Source organism: Pezoporus occidentalis, unplaced genomic scaffold, assembly GCF_034315485.1.
Source record: "Pezoporus occidentalis ecotype Australia unplaced genomic scaffold, CSIRO_AGI_Poc_V1 ctg20, whole genome shotgun sequence".
Taxonomy (NCBI): Eukaryota; Metazoa; Chordata; class Aves; order Psittaciformes; family Psittacidae; genus Pezoporus; species Pezoporus occidentalis.
In genome coordinates this window covers 7,954,956-7,970,882 of record NW_026913856.1, presented here as the reverse complement: position 1 = coordinate 7,970,882, position 15,927 = coordinate 7,954,956, and the positions used below count along the sequence as shown (strand labels likewise).

General features: G+C 57.3%; 3 protein-coding genes across 5 annotated transcripts in view; 2 read left to right on the top strand and 1 right to left on the bottom strand.

Annotated features, from left to right (window-relative positions):
- Positions 1-10,580, top strand: part of GSE1 (Gse1 coiled-coil protein) — a 100,235-nt gene extending 89,655 nt beyond the window's left edge. For 2 of the 3 annotated variants that reach the window (XM_062618361.1, XM_062618359.1), the window contains 9 exons: positions 178-502; positions 1,916-2,496; positions 3,100-3,212; positions 3,996-4,266; positions 4,415-4,537; positions 4,652-5,023; positions 5,807-6,082; positions 6,449-6,552; positions 8,146-10,580. In XM_062618361.1, the coding sequence (XP_062474345.1) occupies positions 178-502; positions 1,916-2,496; positions 3,100-3,212; positions 3,996-4,266; positions 4,415-4,537; positions 4,652-5,023; positions 5,807-6,082; positions 6,449-6,552; positions 8,146-8,280 (2,300 nt within the window). In that variant the 3' untranslated portion in view covers positions 8,281-10,580. The remainder of the gene's footprint in view (positions 1-177; positions 503-1,915; positions 2,497-3,099; positions 3,213-3,995; positions 4,267-4,414; positions 4,538-4,651; positions 5,024-5,806; positions 6,083-6,448; positions 6,553-8,145) is intronic. The other variant, XM_062618360.1, reaches the window with a different exon arrangement.
- Positions 1-15,927, top strand: part of IRF8 (interferon regulatory factor 8) — a 209,455-nt gene that overhangs the window by 140,709 nt on the left and 52,819 nt on the right. The gene's annotated exons all lie outside the window — the stretch shown is intronic.
- GINS2 (GINS complex subunit 2) lies at positions 10,973-15,537 on the bottom strand. Its single transcript, XM_062618364.1, has 6 exons — positions 15,128-15,537; positions 14,488-14,602; positions 13,336-13,435; positions 12,133-12,259; positions 11,623-11,749; positions 10,973-11,451 (listed from the first exon to the last, which is right to left on the bottom strand). The coding sequence occupies exons 1-5, from the start codon at positions 15,215-15,217 to the stop codon at positions 11,624-11,626; spliced, it is 558 nt and encodes a 185-aa protein (XP_062474348.1). The 5' UTR covers positions 15,218-15,537; the 3' UTR covers positions 10,973-11,451; position 11,623.

Genomic DNA, 15,927 nt, shown 5'->3' with positions numbered 1-15,927 from the left:
TGCCCGGCAGCAGGGATGGCAGGGAGGGAGTACTGGGCTTTGGCTGGTGGCTGCCCCACAGCTCTGCCCATATTGATGCTTGGGGGATGCTCTGCACACCCCATAACACTCTGATAACCAACAGCGTGGTCCCCCCTTTCCATGCCCTGACTCTCCGGTACCCCCTTTCCAACGCAGAGAAACTGAAGGACACGGTGCTGCCAACACCAAAGCCTATCCAGCACCCGCTGCACCCACCACCGGCCTCACACCACCCCGTGCCCAGCCTCATCCCCAACCACAACGTGTTCCCGCTGCCGGGAAGCAGTGCTGCCACGGCGCTGCTCATCCACCGCACCAACGAAGAGGAGAAGTGGCTGGCGCGGCAGCGCCGGCTGCGCCAGGAGAAGGAAGATCGGCAATCCCAAGTCTCAGAGTTCCGGCAACAAGTGCTGGAGCAGCACCTCGACATGGGGCGTGCGCCGAGCCAGCCTGAGCCCGAGCATCGCCCCGAGCATCCCAGGTAGGGATGCTGCATCACGGATGAAGCCTCTCCCCGCAGACCGTAGCTGTTTTCCCAGCTCACAGCCCATCCCTCTGTAACATCTATACATCTACAAACATACCTATATAACACCTATAGGGTTTTTTGCTGTTACCCCATTGCTGTGCCTGCCCCATTAGCCAGCTCTCCCCCTCCCCATTAGGTACCCAGCCTCCATCGCCGTGCCCCCCGCACATCCCCGCTGCGCTCGGCCGGTGCCAGCAGGTCCCCGCCGCACGGTGCCAGCCAGGCCGGCTGTGCTGGCAGCGCCGGGCATCACCGGTGCCCGACATCTGCGCGGCGGCAGGCAGCGAGCCCGGGAGGTGGCCACGGGCCAGCAGCGAGTGGCCAGGAGCTGCCCAGGCACCGGCACCGCTAATTGCAGCTCCCCACTGTGTGGTGGACCCAGGCAATGGGATGCTCTGTTTTTGCTGGGGGGCATGTGGTGTTGCTGGGGGGCAGAGCGGTGTGGCTGCACCCCCTGGTTGGCTTGCTGGGCTGTTAAGCGGTGCAGGCTCATCCAGCCAGCTCTGCCGCTGGCTCCTTTTGTTATTTTTGGGTATCCAGGGGATTAGCGTGGCTCATGGAGGATAATAAGGAGCGGATCATGGGGTGGCACAAAGGCGAGTGCCTGTCACAGCATCCCTTCCCCATACACTCCTTCCATCCCAAGTGGGAGAGGAGAGAGCAAGGTCACCCCGAAACACCTGCAGATGGGGTTACTGCATCCTTATCCTCATCCTCATGCCCATCCTCATGAGGATGTCCCCACCCCCTTTCCCATCCTCATTCTTACCCTCATCCTTGTCCTCACCCCCATTCTCATCCCCATCCCTATCCCCATCCCCATCCTGGGGCTGATGAGGACCAGTCCCAGCAGGGCAAGCGATGCTTCCCACCCGCAGTGACAAGGTGCCGGATGGCAGCACGGAGCTGATCCCACTGCTCCCTGCACAGAGGTCCAGGGCGCTGGAGCGGAAAAGCGTTAAATGCACAGCTTGGGCACATGAAATATTTATCCTGCTAACGGGCTGGCTCCATCCTGGCTGTCGGAGCAGGGCTGCACCAGGGCGCTGCCATTGCACAGCAGGGCTGTGCCGGCCCCAATGGCTCTCTTGTCTTCCCCGTGGTGGGCAGCCCTGCAGTCCCTTGCTCAGCATCCCAGGGATGCAGCTGCATCCCTGCTCAACCCACACAGCCGTAACTCTGTCCCACATCCCTCTGGGAGCTGGCGCAGGAGGAGGATGTGTGTGGCAGCCCCAGTGCACAAACCCCTCTTGGGTGTCCCTAACTTACGTTTCCCCCCCAAAAGCAGCTCAGTGTTGGTGTGTGGTTGGCTCTCCAGCAGCACTACCAGCCCATCACCTCTCTCATCCTCTCCTCTCCCCACAGGTCAGGATCCAGCCGCCATGAGCCAAGCAGCCGGGAGCCAGGGCAGCACTTCGGCGGGCCCCCACCACTCATCTCACCCAAGCCCCAGCACCACCCAGTCACCACATCCCTCTGGAATCCCGTCTCGCTGATGGAGAGCCCCCCTGATCCACCCCGGCGCCTCCCGGAGCCCCACACCCTCCATGGCCACCCGGCCCCCTTCGAGCCCAGCCGTCAGGGCATCCCACTGGTGAAGGTGGAGAGGGTCTTCTGCCCGGATAAGCTGGAGGAGGTGACGAGGAAGAGGGATGCTCTGGAGAAATACCCTCCAGGACGGGAGCCTGTTGCTGCGGAGCACGGGAGCTTCACCCATGCCCCTTTCCTAGCCGAGTTGGAGAAGTCCACACAGAGCATCCTGAGCCAGCAAAGACCCCCGGCCACCCCCTTCACCGATGCCACCAAGCCCAGCTCGCCCTACAGACCCCCCCAGCCCCGCGCCCAGGACCCCATGTACATCTATGACGAGTTCGTGCAGCAGCACCGTAGGCTGGTCAGCAAACTGGACCTGGAGGAGCGCCGGCGGCGGGAGGCCCGGGAGAAAGGTGAGGTGCCGGGTTGGAATCATGCCGGGGATCCCCCCTACACCAGCACCAGGACCTGGTGGTGGTGTTGGGGCAGCCGGTGGGTCTCCCGGGAATGCCGTCATCCCGCGATGCGAATGCTCCGGAAAGGCGGGCAGCGCGGTAAATCCTCTGCTCTAGACATGCCCAATTAATAAATGATGAACTGAGGCTAATAAGCAGCCTTTAAATATTAATGGGAATGTGTGAGCGGGGATAAGAACAGCGGTGAGGAAGAGATGGATGGCTTGGGGAGGCTCAGCCGCAGCATCCCCCTGGCTGTACCCCATTAACCTGCCTGTTGAGCACCCCAGCAGCTGTCCCAGAGCGATGCTGAGCAGGGATACAGGGGTGGGTGATGCCCTCCAGGGTACCACAGCTGATGGAGGGGGGACAGGGTTCTGTTAGGTTACACCCCCTGCCCTGTGGGACCCACATTGGAACCCATTGTATGTACCCAGTATCGTGTACTGCCGCAGCACCGGTGGGCTCCCAATGTGTTCCCATGGTCCCAGCAGATTCCCCGGGGTCCCAGCAGGATGCCTTGGTCTCCCCAGTCTCACACCAGTCCCTCCCCATCCTCAGGTTACTACTATGATCTGGATGACTCCTGTGATGACAGTGATGAGGAGGAGGTGCGGGCCCATCTCCGCTGCGTGGCCGAGCAGCCCCCATTGAAGCTGGACACGTCCTCTGAGGTACTGATGGCACGTGCTGTACCCTGTCCCCGCTGTCCCCCAGTGGGGCAGCCCCTCCTTGGGCATCAGTGACCAGGCCTATGGTGCTGTCACCATCCCCAGCTGGCTGCAGGGGTTCTGGATGAGGATGGGGACAGGGATGGGAGTGGGGATGGAAGTGGAGGTGGGGATGGGGACAGGGATGAAGATGGAGGTGAAGATCAGGATGAGGATGGGGATAGAGACAGGAATGGAGATGGGGATAAGGGTGGGGATGGAGGTGGGGATGGGGACAGGAATGGAGACAGGGATGAGGATGAAGATGAGGATGGCAATGGGGACAGGGATGAGGATGGAGACAGGAATGTAGGTGGGGACAAGGATGGGGATGAAGATGAGGATGGAGATGAGGACGAGGGTGGAGTTGGGAATGCACATGTGGATGGGGACAGGGATGAGGAAGGGGAAGAGGGCAGAAATGGAGGTGGGGATGGGGACAGGAATGGGGATGGGAGCGAGGATGGAGATGAGGATGGCAATCAGGACAGGGATGAGAATGGGAAAGGGGACAGGAATGGGGATGGGCACAGGAATGGAGGTGGGGATAAGGGTAGGGATGAAGATGAGGATGGGAATGGAGACAGGAAGGATGTGGAAAGGGACAGGAATGGGGACGATGATAAGGATGGGGATGGAGATGAGGATGGGCATGGAGATGAGGATGGGCACAGGGATGGAAGTGGGGATGAGGCTGGGTACCACCCCAGTGGTGACCCTGCTCCGCTCTCCCCCTCGGCGCCCCAGAAGCTGGAGTTCCTGCAGCTCTTCGGGCTGACCACGCAGCAGCAGAAGGAGGAATTGCTGAGCCAGAAGCGGCGCAAACGCCGGCGGATGCTGCGGGAGAGGAGCCCCTCGCCTCCCATGGTGCAGAACAAGCGCCGCACGCCCTCCCCGCGCCTCCCACTCTCCACCCGGTACAGCCCCGACGAGATGAACAACAGCCCCAACTTCGAGGAGAAGAAGCGCTTCCTCACCATCTTCAACCTCACGCACATCAGTGCCGAGAAGAGGAAAGGTAACAGCCATGCCCCGTGCACGCTGGGGACCAACACTGCCTGGGGGGGCGGGGGGGTCCCCATTTCCTGGTTTGGGGGGTGCTGCTGAGGGGTCCTACCTGGGTCTTTGATCTTGCTCTGCTGAGCAGAGGCTACACTAAACCTCAGCTTCCCATGCCGCAGACAAAGAGAAGCTGGTGGAGATGCTCCAGGCCATGAAGCAGAAGACCACGCCGGCTGCTGTGGTGGTGAAGAGCTCCCCGCGGGACAGCCCCAGCGGCCCTGCCACTGGTGAGCATCCGTGGTGTTATTCCCTGGGTCTGGGCTGGATGGGAGCATCCCTGTGGGCACGGCTTTGCCTTGTTGAGGGACACGGAGCCCTGACTGCTCCTTCTCTACCCAAAGAGCCACCGGTGCCGCCGCTCCTGCTGGATCCGGATAAACCCGTGGGCATTGCCGTGTCTGTGCCGGAGGGGCAGAAGACAGCAGAGCCGGGCAGGTTAGACCAGCTGAGACCACAGGAGCTACCAAGGGCTAAGGAGATGGGTGCTGCGCCGGCAGAGAAGCCACGGCTGAGTGATGCACACCCTGGGAAGAAGGGACTGAGCATCCTCAGCTACGTCAGGGGTCCGCTCCCCAAGGACATCCCGGTGCCGCTGTCCCACAGCATGAATGGCAAGAGCAAGCCCTGGGAGCCATTCATTGCTGAGGAGTTTGCCCATCAGTTCCATGAATCCGTGCTGCAGTCCACTCAGAAGGCGTTGCAGAAGCACAAAGGTAAGGGCAGGGATGCGGGGAGCTGGTTGGGTACCACTAGGGTGACGTCCATGTGGGGTGGGAGATCTGCTTTGTGTGTGTCCCCCCCCCCCCCGGGGTTCGGCACCACTGAGGGCACAAAATCCACTGGGAACCTCATTGCTGGAGCATCCCTGCAGCTCACTGATGAAGCTAGAGATAAGGCAATGGGATCCCAGCAGGACAGTGTGCTTCCAGTGCCTGAAGGGGGCCTGCAGGGAAGCTGGAGGGGGACTTTATACTAGGGACAGGCCAAGGGGAATGGCTTTAACCTGCCAGAGGGGAGACTGAGATGAGCTCTTAGGCAGAAGCTCTTCCCTGTGAGGGTGCTGAGGCTCTGGCACAGGGTGCCCAGAGAAGCTGTGGCTGCCCCATCCCTGGCAGTGTTCAAGGCCAGGTTGGACACAGGGGCTTGGAGCAAGCTGCTCTAGTGGAAGGGGTCCCTGCCCGTGGCAGGGGTTGGAGCTGGGTGAGCTTTAAGGTCCCTTCCAACTCAGACAAGTCAATGGTTCTATAATACAGCTCCATTCCCCAAACTCATGCATTTCAGTGAGTGAGGAAAACAAAGTTATTCCAGTGTGCAGGGGGTGATGAAAACCCATGGGAGATGCTGCAACCGCCCCCAAAAGGGCCTGGGAGAAAGAAAATAAATACCTTGAGGGGAGCATCTTTCTCAGTGGAGGGCAGCTGTGGGATGGGGCACACACACAGGGAGCAGGTTGGGAATACCACAAATGGGTTGGAGCTGACACTTGACACCCACAGGGGGGACAGCGGAGCAGAACCACAAGCTCGATGCCTCCATCCACTACAACATCCCTGAGCTGCAGGCCTCCAGCCGCCTGGCTGCCCCCTCGCACAATGGCACAGCCGAGGGGCCGCTGCCCCACCGGGCATTGCCCCCGCTGCCCCATGACTCAGCATCCGAGGAAGAGGAGGAGGAGGAGGAGGATGAACAGGAAGAAGAGGAGGAAGAGTACCCCAGGCCCAAGTGGCAAGGGATCGAGGCAATTTTTGAAGCTTACCAGGAACACATAGAAGGTAGGGGATGGGAATAGGGGGTAAACCCCACTTTGTGCCTCAGTTTCCACTTGGGTGAAATCACCCCACGCCCATAGCAGGCAGCTCCAGCTCCTGCTGGGATAAGCTGGGAAGCACCGGTGGCTCCCAGCAGTGCAGGAGCAGCATGAAAACATGAGGCACTGTTGAAAATTGATGTATATGTGAAAAATTCATGTATTCACACTGCCCAGTGTCCTCCCAGCAGGACCTAGAGGCTCGCTGTGGGCAGTGTGAGCACCAGGGATGCTCTGGGATGCTGGAGGCATCCTCCGCGGTACCCTGGTCCTGTGCTGTGCGTGGAGCCAGAGGAATCAGCGCTCACCCCTTGTCCTTTGGGCTTTGCAGAACAAAACCTGGAGCGCCAAGTGCTGCAGACCCAGTGCCGGCGGCTGGAGGCCCAGCACTACAGCCTGAGCCTGACGGCAGAGCAGCTTTCGCACAGCATGGCGGTGAGTGGAGCTCCCATAGCACAGCGGTACCCTCCAGTGCCAGCATTCTGTGTCCGCATGCAGGCACCCAGCATCCACATACAGGCACCCAGCATCCCCATACAGGCACCCAGCATCCTCATAAAGGCACCCAGCATCCCCATACAGGCATCCAACATCCACATACAGCCACCCTGCGTCCCCATACAGGCACCCTACATCCACATACAGGCACCCAGCGTCCCCATGCAGGCACCCAGCATCCCCATACAGGTACCCAGCATCCTCATACAGGCACCCAGCATCCCCATAAAGGCACCCAGCATCCCCATGCAGGTACCCAGCATCCCCATGCAGGCACCCAGCATCCCCATACAGGCACCCAGCATCCCCATGCAGGCACGCAGCATCCCCATGCAGTCACCCAGCATCCTCATACAGGCACCCAGCATCCCGATGCAGGCACCCAGCATCCCCATACAGGCACCCAGCATCCCCATACAGGCACCCAGCATCCCCATGCAGGCACCCAGCATCCCCATACAGGGGCCCAGCATCCCCATGCAGGCACCCAGCATCCCCATACAGGGGCCCAGCATCCTCATACAGGCACCATGAATCCCCATACAGGCACCCTGCATCCCCATACGGGCACCCAGCATCCCCATACAGGCACCCAGCATCCCCATGCAGGCACCCAGCATCCTCATACAGGCACCCAGCATCCCCATGCAGGCACCCAGCATCCTCATACAGGCACCCCGCATCCCCATGCAGGCACCCAGCATCCTCATACAGGCACCCAGCATCCCCATGCAGGCACCCAGCATCCCCATACAGGCACCCAGCATCCCCATACAGGCACCCAGCATCCCCATGCAGGCACCCAGCATCCCCATACGGGCACCCAGCATCCCCATGCAGGCACCCAGCATCCTCATACAGGCACCCAGCATCCTCATACAGGCACCCAGCATCCCGATGCAGGCACCCAGCATCCCCATACAGGCACCCAGCATCCCCTTACAGGCACCCAGCATCCCCATGCAGGCACCCAGCATCCTCATACAGGCACCCAGCATCCTCATACAGGCACCCAGCATCCCCATGCAGGCACCCAGCATCCCCATACAGGCACCCAGCATCCCCATGCAGGCACCCAGCATCCCCATGCAGTCACCCAGCATCCTCATACAGGCACCCAGCATCCCCATGCAGGCACCCAGCATCCCCATGCAGGCACCCAGCATCCCCATACAGGCACCCATCATCCCCATACAGGCACCCAGCATCCCCATGCAGGTACCCAGCATCCCCATACAGGAGCCCAGCATCCTCATACAGGCACCCTGCATCCCCATACAGGCACCCAGCATCCCCATGCAGGTACCCAGCATCCCCATACAGGGGCCCAGCATCCTCATACAGGCACCCAGCATCCTCATACAGGCACCCAGCATCCCCATGCAGGCACCCAGCATCCTCATACAGGTACCCAGCATCCGCATACAGGCACCCCGCATCCCCATGGGGCAGCCAGGTGAGCCCAGCACCCCATGAATAATCCCATTCCCGTGCCTTCCTGCCCTGACTCCTTCTCCTTAATTCCTGCAGGAATTAAGGACCCAGAAGCAGAAGATGGTCTCGGAGCGCGAGCGCCTGCAAGCCGAGCTGGATCACCTGCGGAAGTGCCTTGCCTTGCCTGCAATGCAGTGGTCTAGGGGTTATTTCAAGGGGTATCCCAGGTGACGCTCCTTTGGGGATAAACCGAACATATAGTCTAGAAATAATAATCTATTTTATTACCTTGAATATTTAATATTTTTCACTGGGAGGTTTGAAGCTAAAAAAAAAAAAAGAAAAAATAAAAAAAAATAAAAAAAAAAGAACAATAATAAAAAAAAAAGAACTAAAATGGAGAATGTGCCATGCATGATGCAAAGGAGCACGGGGAGCCCACCCGATGCAGAGCAGATCCCATCCCATCCCTTGCCCTCTGCAAGAACCGGGCTCTCCTCTTGGGGGCCAGGGCTCTGCAGCCCCCCCCCCCTTTATTTTTCCACCCACCCCACACTTTATAGCGCTCATTTTTTGTTGTTTCCTTTTTCTAAATGACAATTCCAAGACTCCACCGACAACACTAAAGCCGGAGGAGCCCTGTGGGGCCGGGTGCGGAATGGCCCCCTCCCATTCCCCAGAGCCCCCCCTTTCCTGGGGCTTCCCATTGGAAATGCACTTGGCTATAAAACAATAAAGTCAATAAACTGGTTGAAGGTACCTTTTTGTTCCTGTTTGGTGGGGAATGGGGCACCGAGGTGGGGTTAAACCTTGTCCGAGCCATCACCCCCCCACCCCGAGTTTAGAAGCCGAGGAAAAAGGTGCTTCAGCCTCATACTGTGTATATATATTAAAGAAAAGTTTTGTATGTTTTTATTACTTTAATTATTGTTATAAAAAGCTTGCCTTTTTGTTTTTTTTTTTTTTAATGTTTTTGCCTTTTTTTTTTCCCTTTTTGCTTTTTTCCTTGCCCCTTTTTATTATCTTTCTATTTTGGCAAAAGGATTGAACCGCTTTTAGTGTTTGTACTGCTGCTGGTCAGGACAGAAAAGATGCTGAAGTGTTTTAAAAGCATTTAAAAAGCAGGCAAAACAAATCACCTTTTCCAGTGGGGGCAGGTTCTGTCCCTCTGGAATCTGAGCTGAGCCCTTCCAATGCCTTCTCCCACCTGATTTTGGGGATATTTTTACCTTTTTTTGTTAGCTTCTTTGTCTTTTTACCCATTTTCTTTGTTTCCTGGGTCTGTTTCTGGTCATAGCTCCATTGTGGGTATCACAGCTCCGGGTGCAGGCTCCATTTATCAAACCAATAACACAAATCAATTGCGCCAAGAGGATTGTTGGGGATAGGTGATACTGGGGTGTCTTTATCCCCCCCAGAACACCAAGACAATCAGTAGGCAGTTTGGCCATGGGGAGATGGGGTTTGCCCATAGGGGCTTATGGCTTGCCATGGTGTTGGTGGCACCACCAACCTCCTCAGGCTGGGGCAGCAGGTTCAGCCTTGTCACCATTTGCAGCCACTTGCTCATCATCGCATGCCCCAGCTCCCCAGGGAGGCTTTTTTTGTAAGATATAATAATAGTTATTTATTATTTTTCTCTTAATTCACCACGAGACAAGCTCACGTCTACGGGAAAAGGTGACCTCTGCTTTCTGCTTTAAATTCCCTTGTTGCACTCGCAAAGAAAGCATTAAAACACCCCCCGCTTTTATTCCCCTCTCCCTGCTCCCTGGTCTGCCATTGGCTTCACCAAATAAAAGAAAGCTGTGCGAGATTAAAAAGCAAAAAGCCCTTGTGACAGAAATTAGTTTAATCTTTCTTAAACCCCCGATTGCGTCGCCAGCCTCTGGCCTCGCTGCTGCCAACTCCGGGCTTCACAATGAATTTTAACACAGCAAAATAACGCTGCTGCTCGACTCGCTTCTTCCCTTTCCCCTGCGCTGTGATGGGGAGGAAGCCAGGGATGGGAAATCATCAGCGATTTATCCCTCTCCTCCACTGCGCTGCGGTGGAGGAGCCTGGCTGGGCTGTAGTATCACTTCACAGCAGCTCCTGTATTCGTAGCAGCTCCCATACTGAGGCTTTTCCCCCCCATTTACCAGCCCAAAAATCACGTTTTTTGGAGCAGTTCCTCAGTATTACTCCCCCAGGGCCATGGTGAGCGGTCGTGTTTGTACCTACCCTATGCAGAATTGATCTCAAGCAGATGTGCCAGAGCCCAGGAGGGCTGCGAGGAGGGAAAGGCAAGGCAGAGCCCGCTGGGGGCAGTTTAGATGCTGTGAAAGAAAACAAAAACCCAAAAAAGGAGGAAAAAAAAAAAAAAGAAACAACCCCTAAACATGTTTCTAAGTGTACTTGTTTGACTTAATTGTAATGTAATATATTATTTGTTGAATGTAGTAATTAGGTATTTATGAATATATTGCTGTAATTTCTGAAAACATCCAAAAGAAACAAAGAAAATAAACTCTTCCACAACAACGGCAAAAGGATTCTTTCTCCCTCGCTCACATACACACTACGGGGAAGCTCTGAGCATCCTCACCTTGTCATCATAGCCCTTTGCTGGCAGCCCTGGCTGCAGGCAGGGCACAGATGGCAGGCAGGAGCTGCCCAGATGCTCGGGGAAGGGCAGCGCTCGCCACCCTTTGGGTTGGAGCCGGCATTTCCCCTTCGTCCGGAATAATTACATCTGCCATCAACACAGCCCGACGCCAGGGAGGATCCTGCCCTTGCCTGTCGGTCTGCTGCAGGGGGAATGGGGCTGGAGCCAAAGGAGCAGAGACGTGGGTTTTTCCATGGTTTAACCCGTGGATGCTCTGTGTGCAGAATGATGCCATTCACGCGGGTGAAATCACTGGTTTTATTCCTTTTCTTTTCACACACACACACACAGTGTTTCAGGTTAAAACAACAAGTCAGATGTGACGTTACAAGACAGCCTGGTACGGAGAGGGGAAAACCCTTTTCTTTTGTCCTCCTCCAAAGAGCAGCTGGATCTGCTTCCCAGCTGATCTCCCCAGCAGACACCTCTCATTGCCCGCACATCAGTTTCCCTTTCCAAGGCTCTGAGAAAGATCCATGGCAAAGCAACGCCTGGAAATTTACTGCTTTCAAGCCAGTGTGTGGCCTGTGCTGCCCTCAGAAGTTCCCTCTATGAAGTACATCCACTCTTGAGGGCGCAGAGATCCGCCCGGCCCCATTAGGCAAGCAGCAGGGTAGCGTTGGCAAGCCACCACCTGCATTAAAGCAGATCTCTTCACCCCAAGAGGCCCACCTCTGAAGTGAGGAGCTCCCGTGCAGGGATGCTCCCGTTCCATCGGCAGCTCTGGAGCCATTCCCAGCTGGCTGGAAGGCTGCCTGCAAAGAGAGGGCTTAGGCTGCTGAGGAGGTGCTGTATGGAGATGGGTGGCTTTGGATGTGCATAGGGAGATGGAGGCTTGGCCAGATGAAGGACCAGGGGCAAGATGTGGAGCCTGCTCCCTTCCTCTGCCCTCTCCTGTAGGGTTTTGGGGCTGGCTTGGCTGGTACCTCAGAAATCCTGGGAATGGGCAGCCTCGCCAGGCTGAAGGTTAGTCCGGAGCTTGTACATGTGATCTAAGGCTTGTGTGAGGAAAGTACTGGTTGTGTTGATCTCCATCAAGGTTAAATTGTCCAGCTAGAAGAGAAGAATAGTGGTATCTGTGACAACAAGGGAGGATGAGGAACTAGAAAGCAGCTCCACAGCCCATGCTTTGCCTTTGGTTACTTGGGTTATTCCCAGCTGCCACCCCCCAACCCATCAAACACGAGCACACGAGGTACAAGAGCACCGTTTCCATACGGCACCGGGAGCTGCAACCAGCCCATAAAGCGAGGTTTCAGCATATGGCTTGAGCTCCCAACTGCCGTACCCACAGCCCAGGGAAAAGGAAAAACATGCCCCAACCAGCGTTTCCAGGAGCAGCTCTCATCAGTCACAAGCCCACACAATCGCACGGCATCTGGAACGCTCCCAAGCACCGCGCTTGGCAAAGCCTTCGCCGCGCGTCCCCGCCGCACCTTGGCATGAACCTCCTGCTGCCTGACGAAGCTGTCTGCAGACAGCCGCAGCTTGGCTATCCGGGTGTCCCAGGTATCCTTCACCAGCGTGCGGATCTCGTCGGCCTTGGGGATGTTGTCTGAGGCACTAAAGGAAGGGAGGGAAAGCATCAGAACAGGCGAGGGACTCGTATGTTATGTCACCAGTATAAGAAACGTTGGCAGCTCTTCAGCCCTCTAAGGCATAAGCAGAACAGTTTGCTATGGGGTGTGTGTGGGGGGGGGAACACACCACCCTGCAAGTCAACACTCAAATCCAGCCTGGTGCTTCTGCTGCTGGGATTTCTGGGATGGTTTATTTACCCGGGAATGCTCAGCTCTAACGCAGCATCTGGTTCTCGCTAAAATCCTTCTGCTCTTTAATTGCCCAGCTGGTACGAGGTGCAAGGAGGACCAATAACCCGGCCAAAGTCACCAGCAGCCAGGGAATTGGAAGGGCTCAGCTGTGATTAGAGCCCCAGCTCTGTGCTCTTGTGGCTCTATCAGAAAGTATTAAGTTGAAAGGGCTCTACGAGTTGTGCCACATCCTCCCACCGAGGCAATTCAGCGCCGCCATAAGGACCTTGAGAGATCAGCTCAATTCGCACGGGCAGAGCTGTCAGGGTTATTGTAGCGTGAGTGAAGGAGCTGCGTGCCAAGAGTGTCATCTCCAGAGGAAAAGCCAGTGCTTAAATGACCACCCTGCCATAATCGAGGGCTTAAAGTCAGAAGAGCCTGCGCTGAGCGAACACGAGCCAGCACATTTCACAAGTGAAATGCCTCAGCAGGCAGGAGTGCAGGCTCTGAACAGCCCTCGGTCTCCTGCTTCTGAGGCTGAGGAAAAGAGGAGCTTTCCTCCTGCAGGAGAGCCAAGCAAAGAAGCCTGTGGGCTTTAGGCTGCCGAACAGATTGCAGCCATGGAACGTGTTGCTGATCCTCAAGGCCTCTACGCTCAGCTGCCGCTCAATAGCGCGGCACAGCCCCAATTATCAGGCCAGGGAACAAGCAAATCCATGAGGCGCAAAGTTACCACGGGAGAGAACTGCTGCAGCGAGATCTTGGCACATCATGGAATGAAACCCCATTAACTCTCACTTCCCCATCGCCCTCCGGGGCTGCTGCCAACCAAAGCCTGTGCTGAGCGTGTGCTCGGGTGGAAACCGTGACAAGACGTTTCCCACTCACTAGTTCAACAGCAGCTTTGTGAGCTCCATGTAGTAGGGGCTGGGCATCCGAGTGAAGGTGTCCTCTTTGCGCTCCTGGTCCCGGATTTCCTCCAGTTTCCCTACCAATGCAAGCAGGAACGGTCAGGCACTGACACAGCTTCGACGCTCGTTTTTACCCCCATCAAGAAAACCCCATGTGCTGTTTCTGCAGGACTCCGAGGACAGGAAAAGGCTTCTGGAATGAAGCACACAGGGATGCTGACATGGATGTTGAAGCTGCGCGTAGCGCACACCATGCCGGAAGGCTGGATCTACCTCAGCCCCATCCCCAAGCCTGTCAGGAGGTGTTCCCCACAGCCACAAGGCACTGTCAGTAATGAGTGTTTCTGCCCCTGAATGAATACAGCAGGAGCACTTAATGCAAGTCTCCCTCTTTCTGCAGCTCCGTTGAGTGTTTACTTCTCCTGCTTCTCAGTTTCCCTTGGGACTACAAAAGGGAAGGTGTCATCATTCTCACTTTTAAGAGTGAGAACCTCCCATTTCCGATGAAGATCATTTCATGGAGTGAATGAGCTGGTGATTAACACACAAGCGTGCTCTCTTAGGTCTCCCTCCTCACACAGGGTCATCTGAGGTTCCCGAAGCTCTGTGAGATCTGTAAGTGCTGCTCAGAACACCCATTCACCACTGGGGAATGCAAGTGTCAGGGCTGGGGATTCAATCTGTTCTTCCTCCTCACCAGAGGAACAGAAGGTAAATACATGAGGGAAGATTAAATCTCCTGTCAATATAAAGAATTCCAGCAGTGGGAAATCAGATCCTCCCTCAGACTTACTTTGTGTTTGTGGAATTAAGCTTCCCACTGAAACAGGGGAAGTTCAGGTTGGATAGAAGAAAGTAGTTCTTCCCTGTGAGGGTGCTGAGGCGCTGGCACAGGGTGCCCAGAGAAGCTGGGGCTGCCCCATCCCTGGCAGTGATGGACGGGGCTTGGGGTAACCTGCTCTAGTGTGAGGCATCTCTGCCCATGGCAGGGGTTGGAACTGGGTGATCTTAAGGCCCTTTCCAACCCAAACCATCCCTTGATTCTATAATGGTGCAAAACAGAGATTCTCATTGAACTTCTTCTTTCCACTGCACCCACTGGAGCCCAGCCCCGACGCCCCATCCTTACCAACATCCATCCATTCCGGAGCAATCACCCGGCACTTCTGCCTCTGTTTCAGGTTGATGGCGAGCCAGACAGGCACTTCCACTGGCAAGCCGGGATTGAAAGGGCCCAGATCTCCCTGGAAGATGAACCAAAGACAACGGTTAAGGGCTCGCACACGGCAGAACTCACCTGATAACGTGGCCTTGGCCACAGCTACCCTCGACACACAGCCCCTGGGCTCAGGCTGAGCACCCAGTGCCAGAGCTCAGCACCCAAGGATGCCAGGGACCCTCCAGCCCTCAGCCAAGGCTCAGGGGATGCTGCCCCCCACCAGAGACATGGGCACAGCGCATCATCCCTCTCCTCCTCCCCTCTGCCCTTCATCCCAACCCTCAATCCCTCCAGCCCATCACAGCAGACCCCCAACCCCTCTCCCTGCTCCCAAGCACCCCAAACCCCGTCCCCAACCTCCTGCCCCTCAGTCCCAACCCCCCAAACCCTACCCCACACCTAATCCCTGTCCCTCAGTGCCCCAAACCCTGCCCCAAGCTCCCCCCCCCAAGTCCTGTCCTCAAGCCCCTCAGCCCCCAATCCCCCCCTCCCCAACCAGCCCCACGGCCCTGCCTCCAGCCCCACAGCCCCTGCCCGCGGCCCCACAGACCCCAATGAGATGGATCCGGTCAAGGCTGAAGTTGGGCACGATCGTCACCAGCTCCTTCTCGGCCAGGAACTCCACCTCGGCCGGCTCCATGGAGGCGGCAGCGGGGACGGCGATCGGGATCGGGATCGGGACCGGGATCGGGATCGGGATCGGGACCGGGACCGGGACCGGGACCGGGACCGGGACCGGGACCGGGATCGGGACCGAACCGGCGCTGGTACCAGGACCTGACCGCCTTACGCGCCCGCCCTCCCTATTGGCTACGCGCCGGTGAAACCCCGCCCACAAAACGCCGTTTCCCGCCTCCCGCCGCTTTTCGCGGTTTTAGCGTAGGGGCGGAGCCTGGCGGAGCTCGGAGCACGCTGATTGGTCTCTCCCAGGCGTCAGTTGGCCGGCGATTGGCTAACACAGAGACATCCCGGCGCGCCCCGGGTGGAGCTCGGCCAATCAGCGCTCAGCACTTGTTGCCAGAGCGCTGCGGGGCCTGCAGAGGCCCTGCCCTCATCCTCTGAGCGTGTGCGCGGCTCCCGCCACTGCCGCCCCCTGGCGGCCGGGAGGAGCAGCGCCCCGGGGGGACACGCGTGGGGCCGGTTACCGTGGGGTACGGGGAGGGGTGTCCTCCTGCGCACCCACCGGCCTCCATCAGACCCGGTGTCCCTGTGCAGACACCCTCCTGTCATCAGCCCACCCACCCCTCCATGCCCACCTCCGTGCACCCACCCCTCCATGCCTTCAGCCGTCCATCCATGCCTCCATTCCTTCCTCTCCCACCCACCCATCCATCCATCCTCTGTTCACTC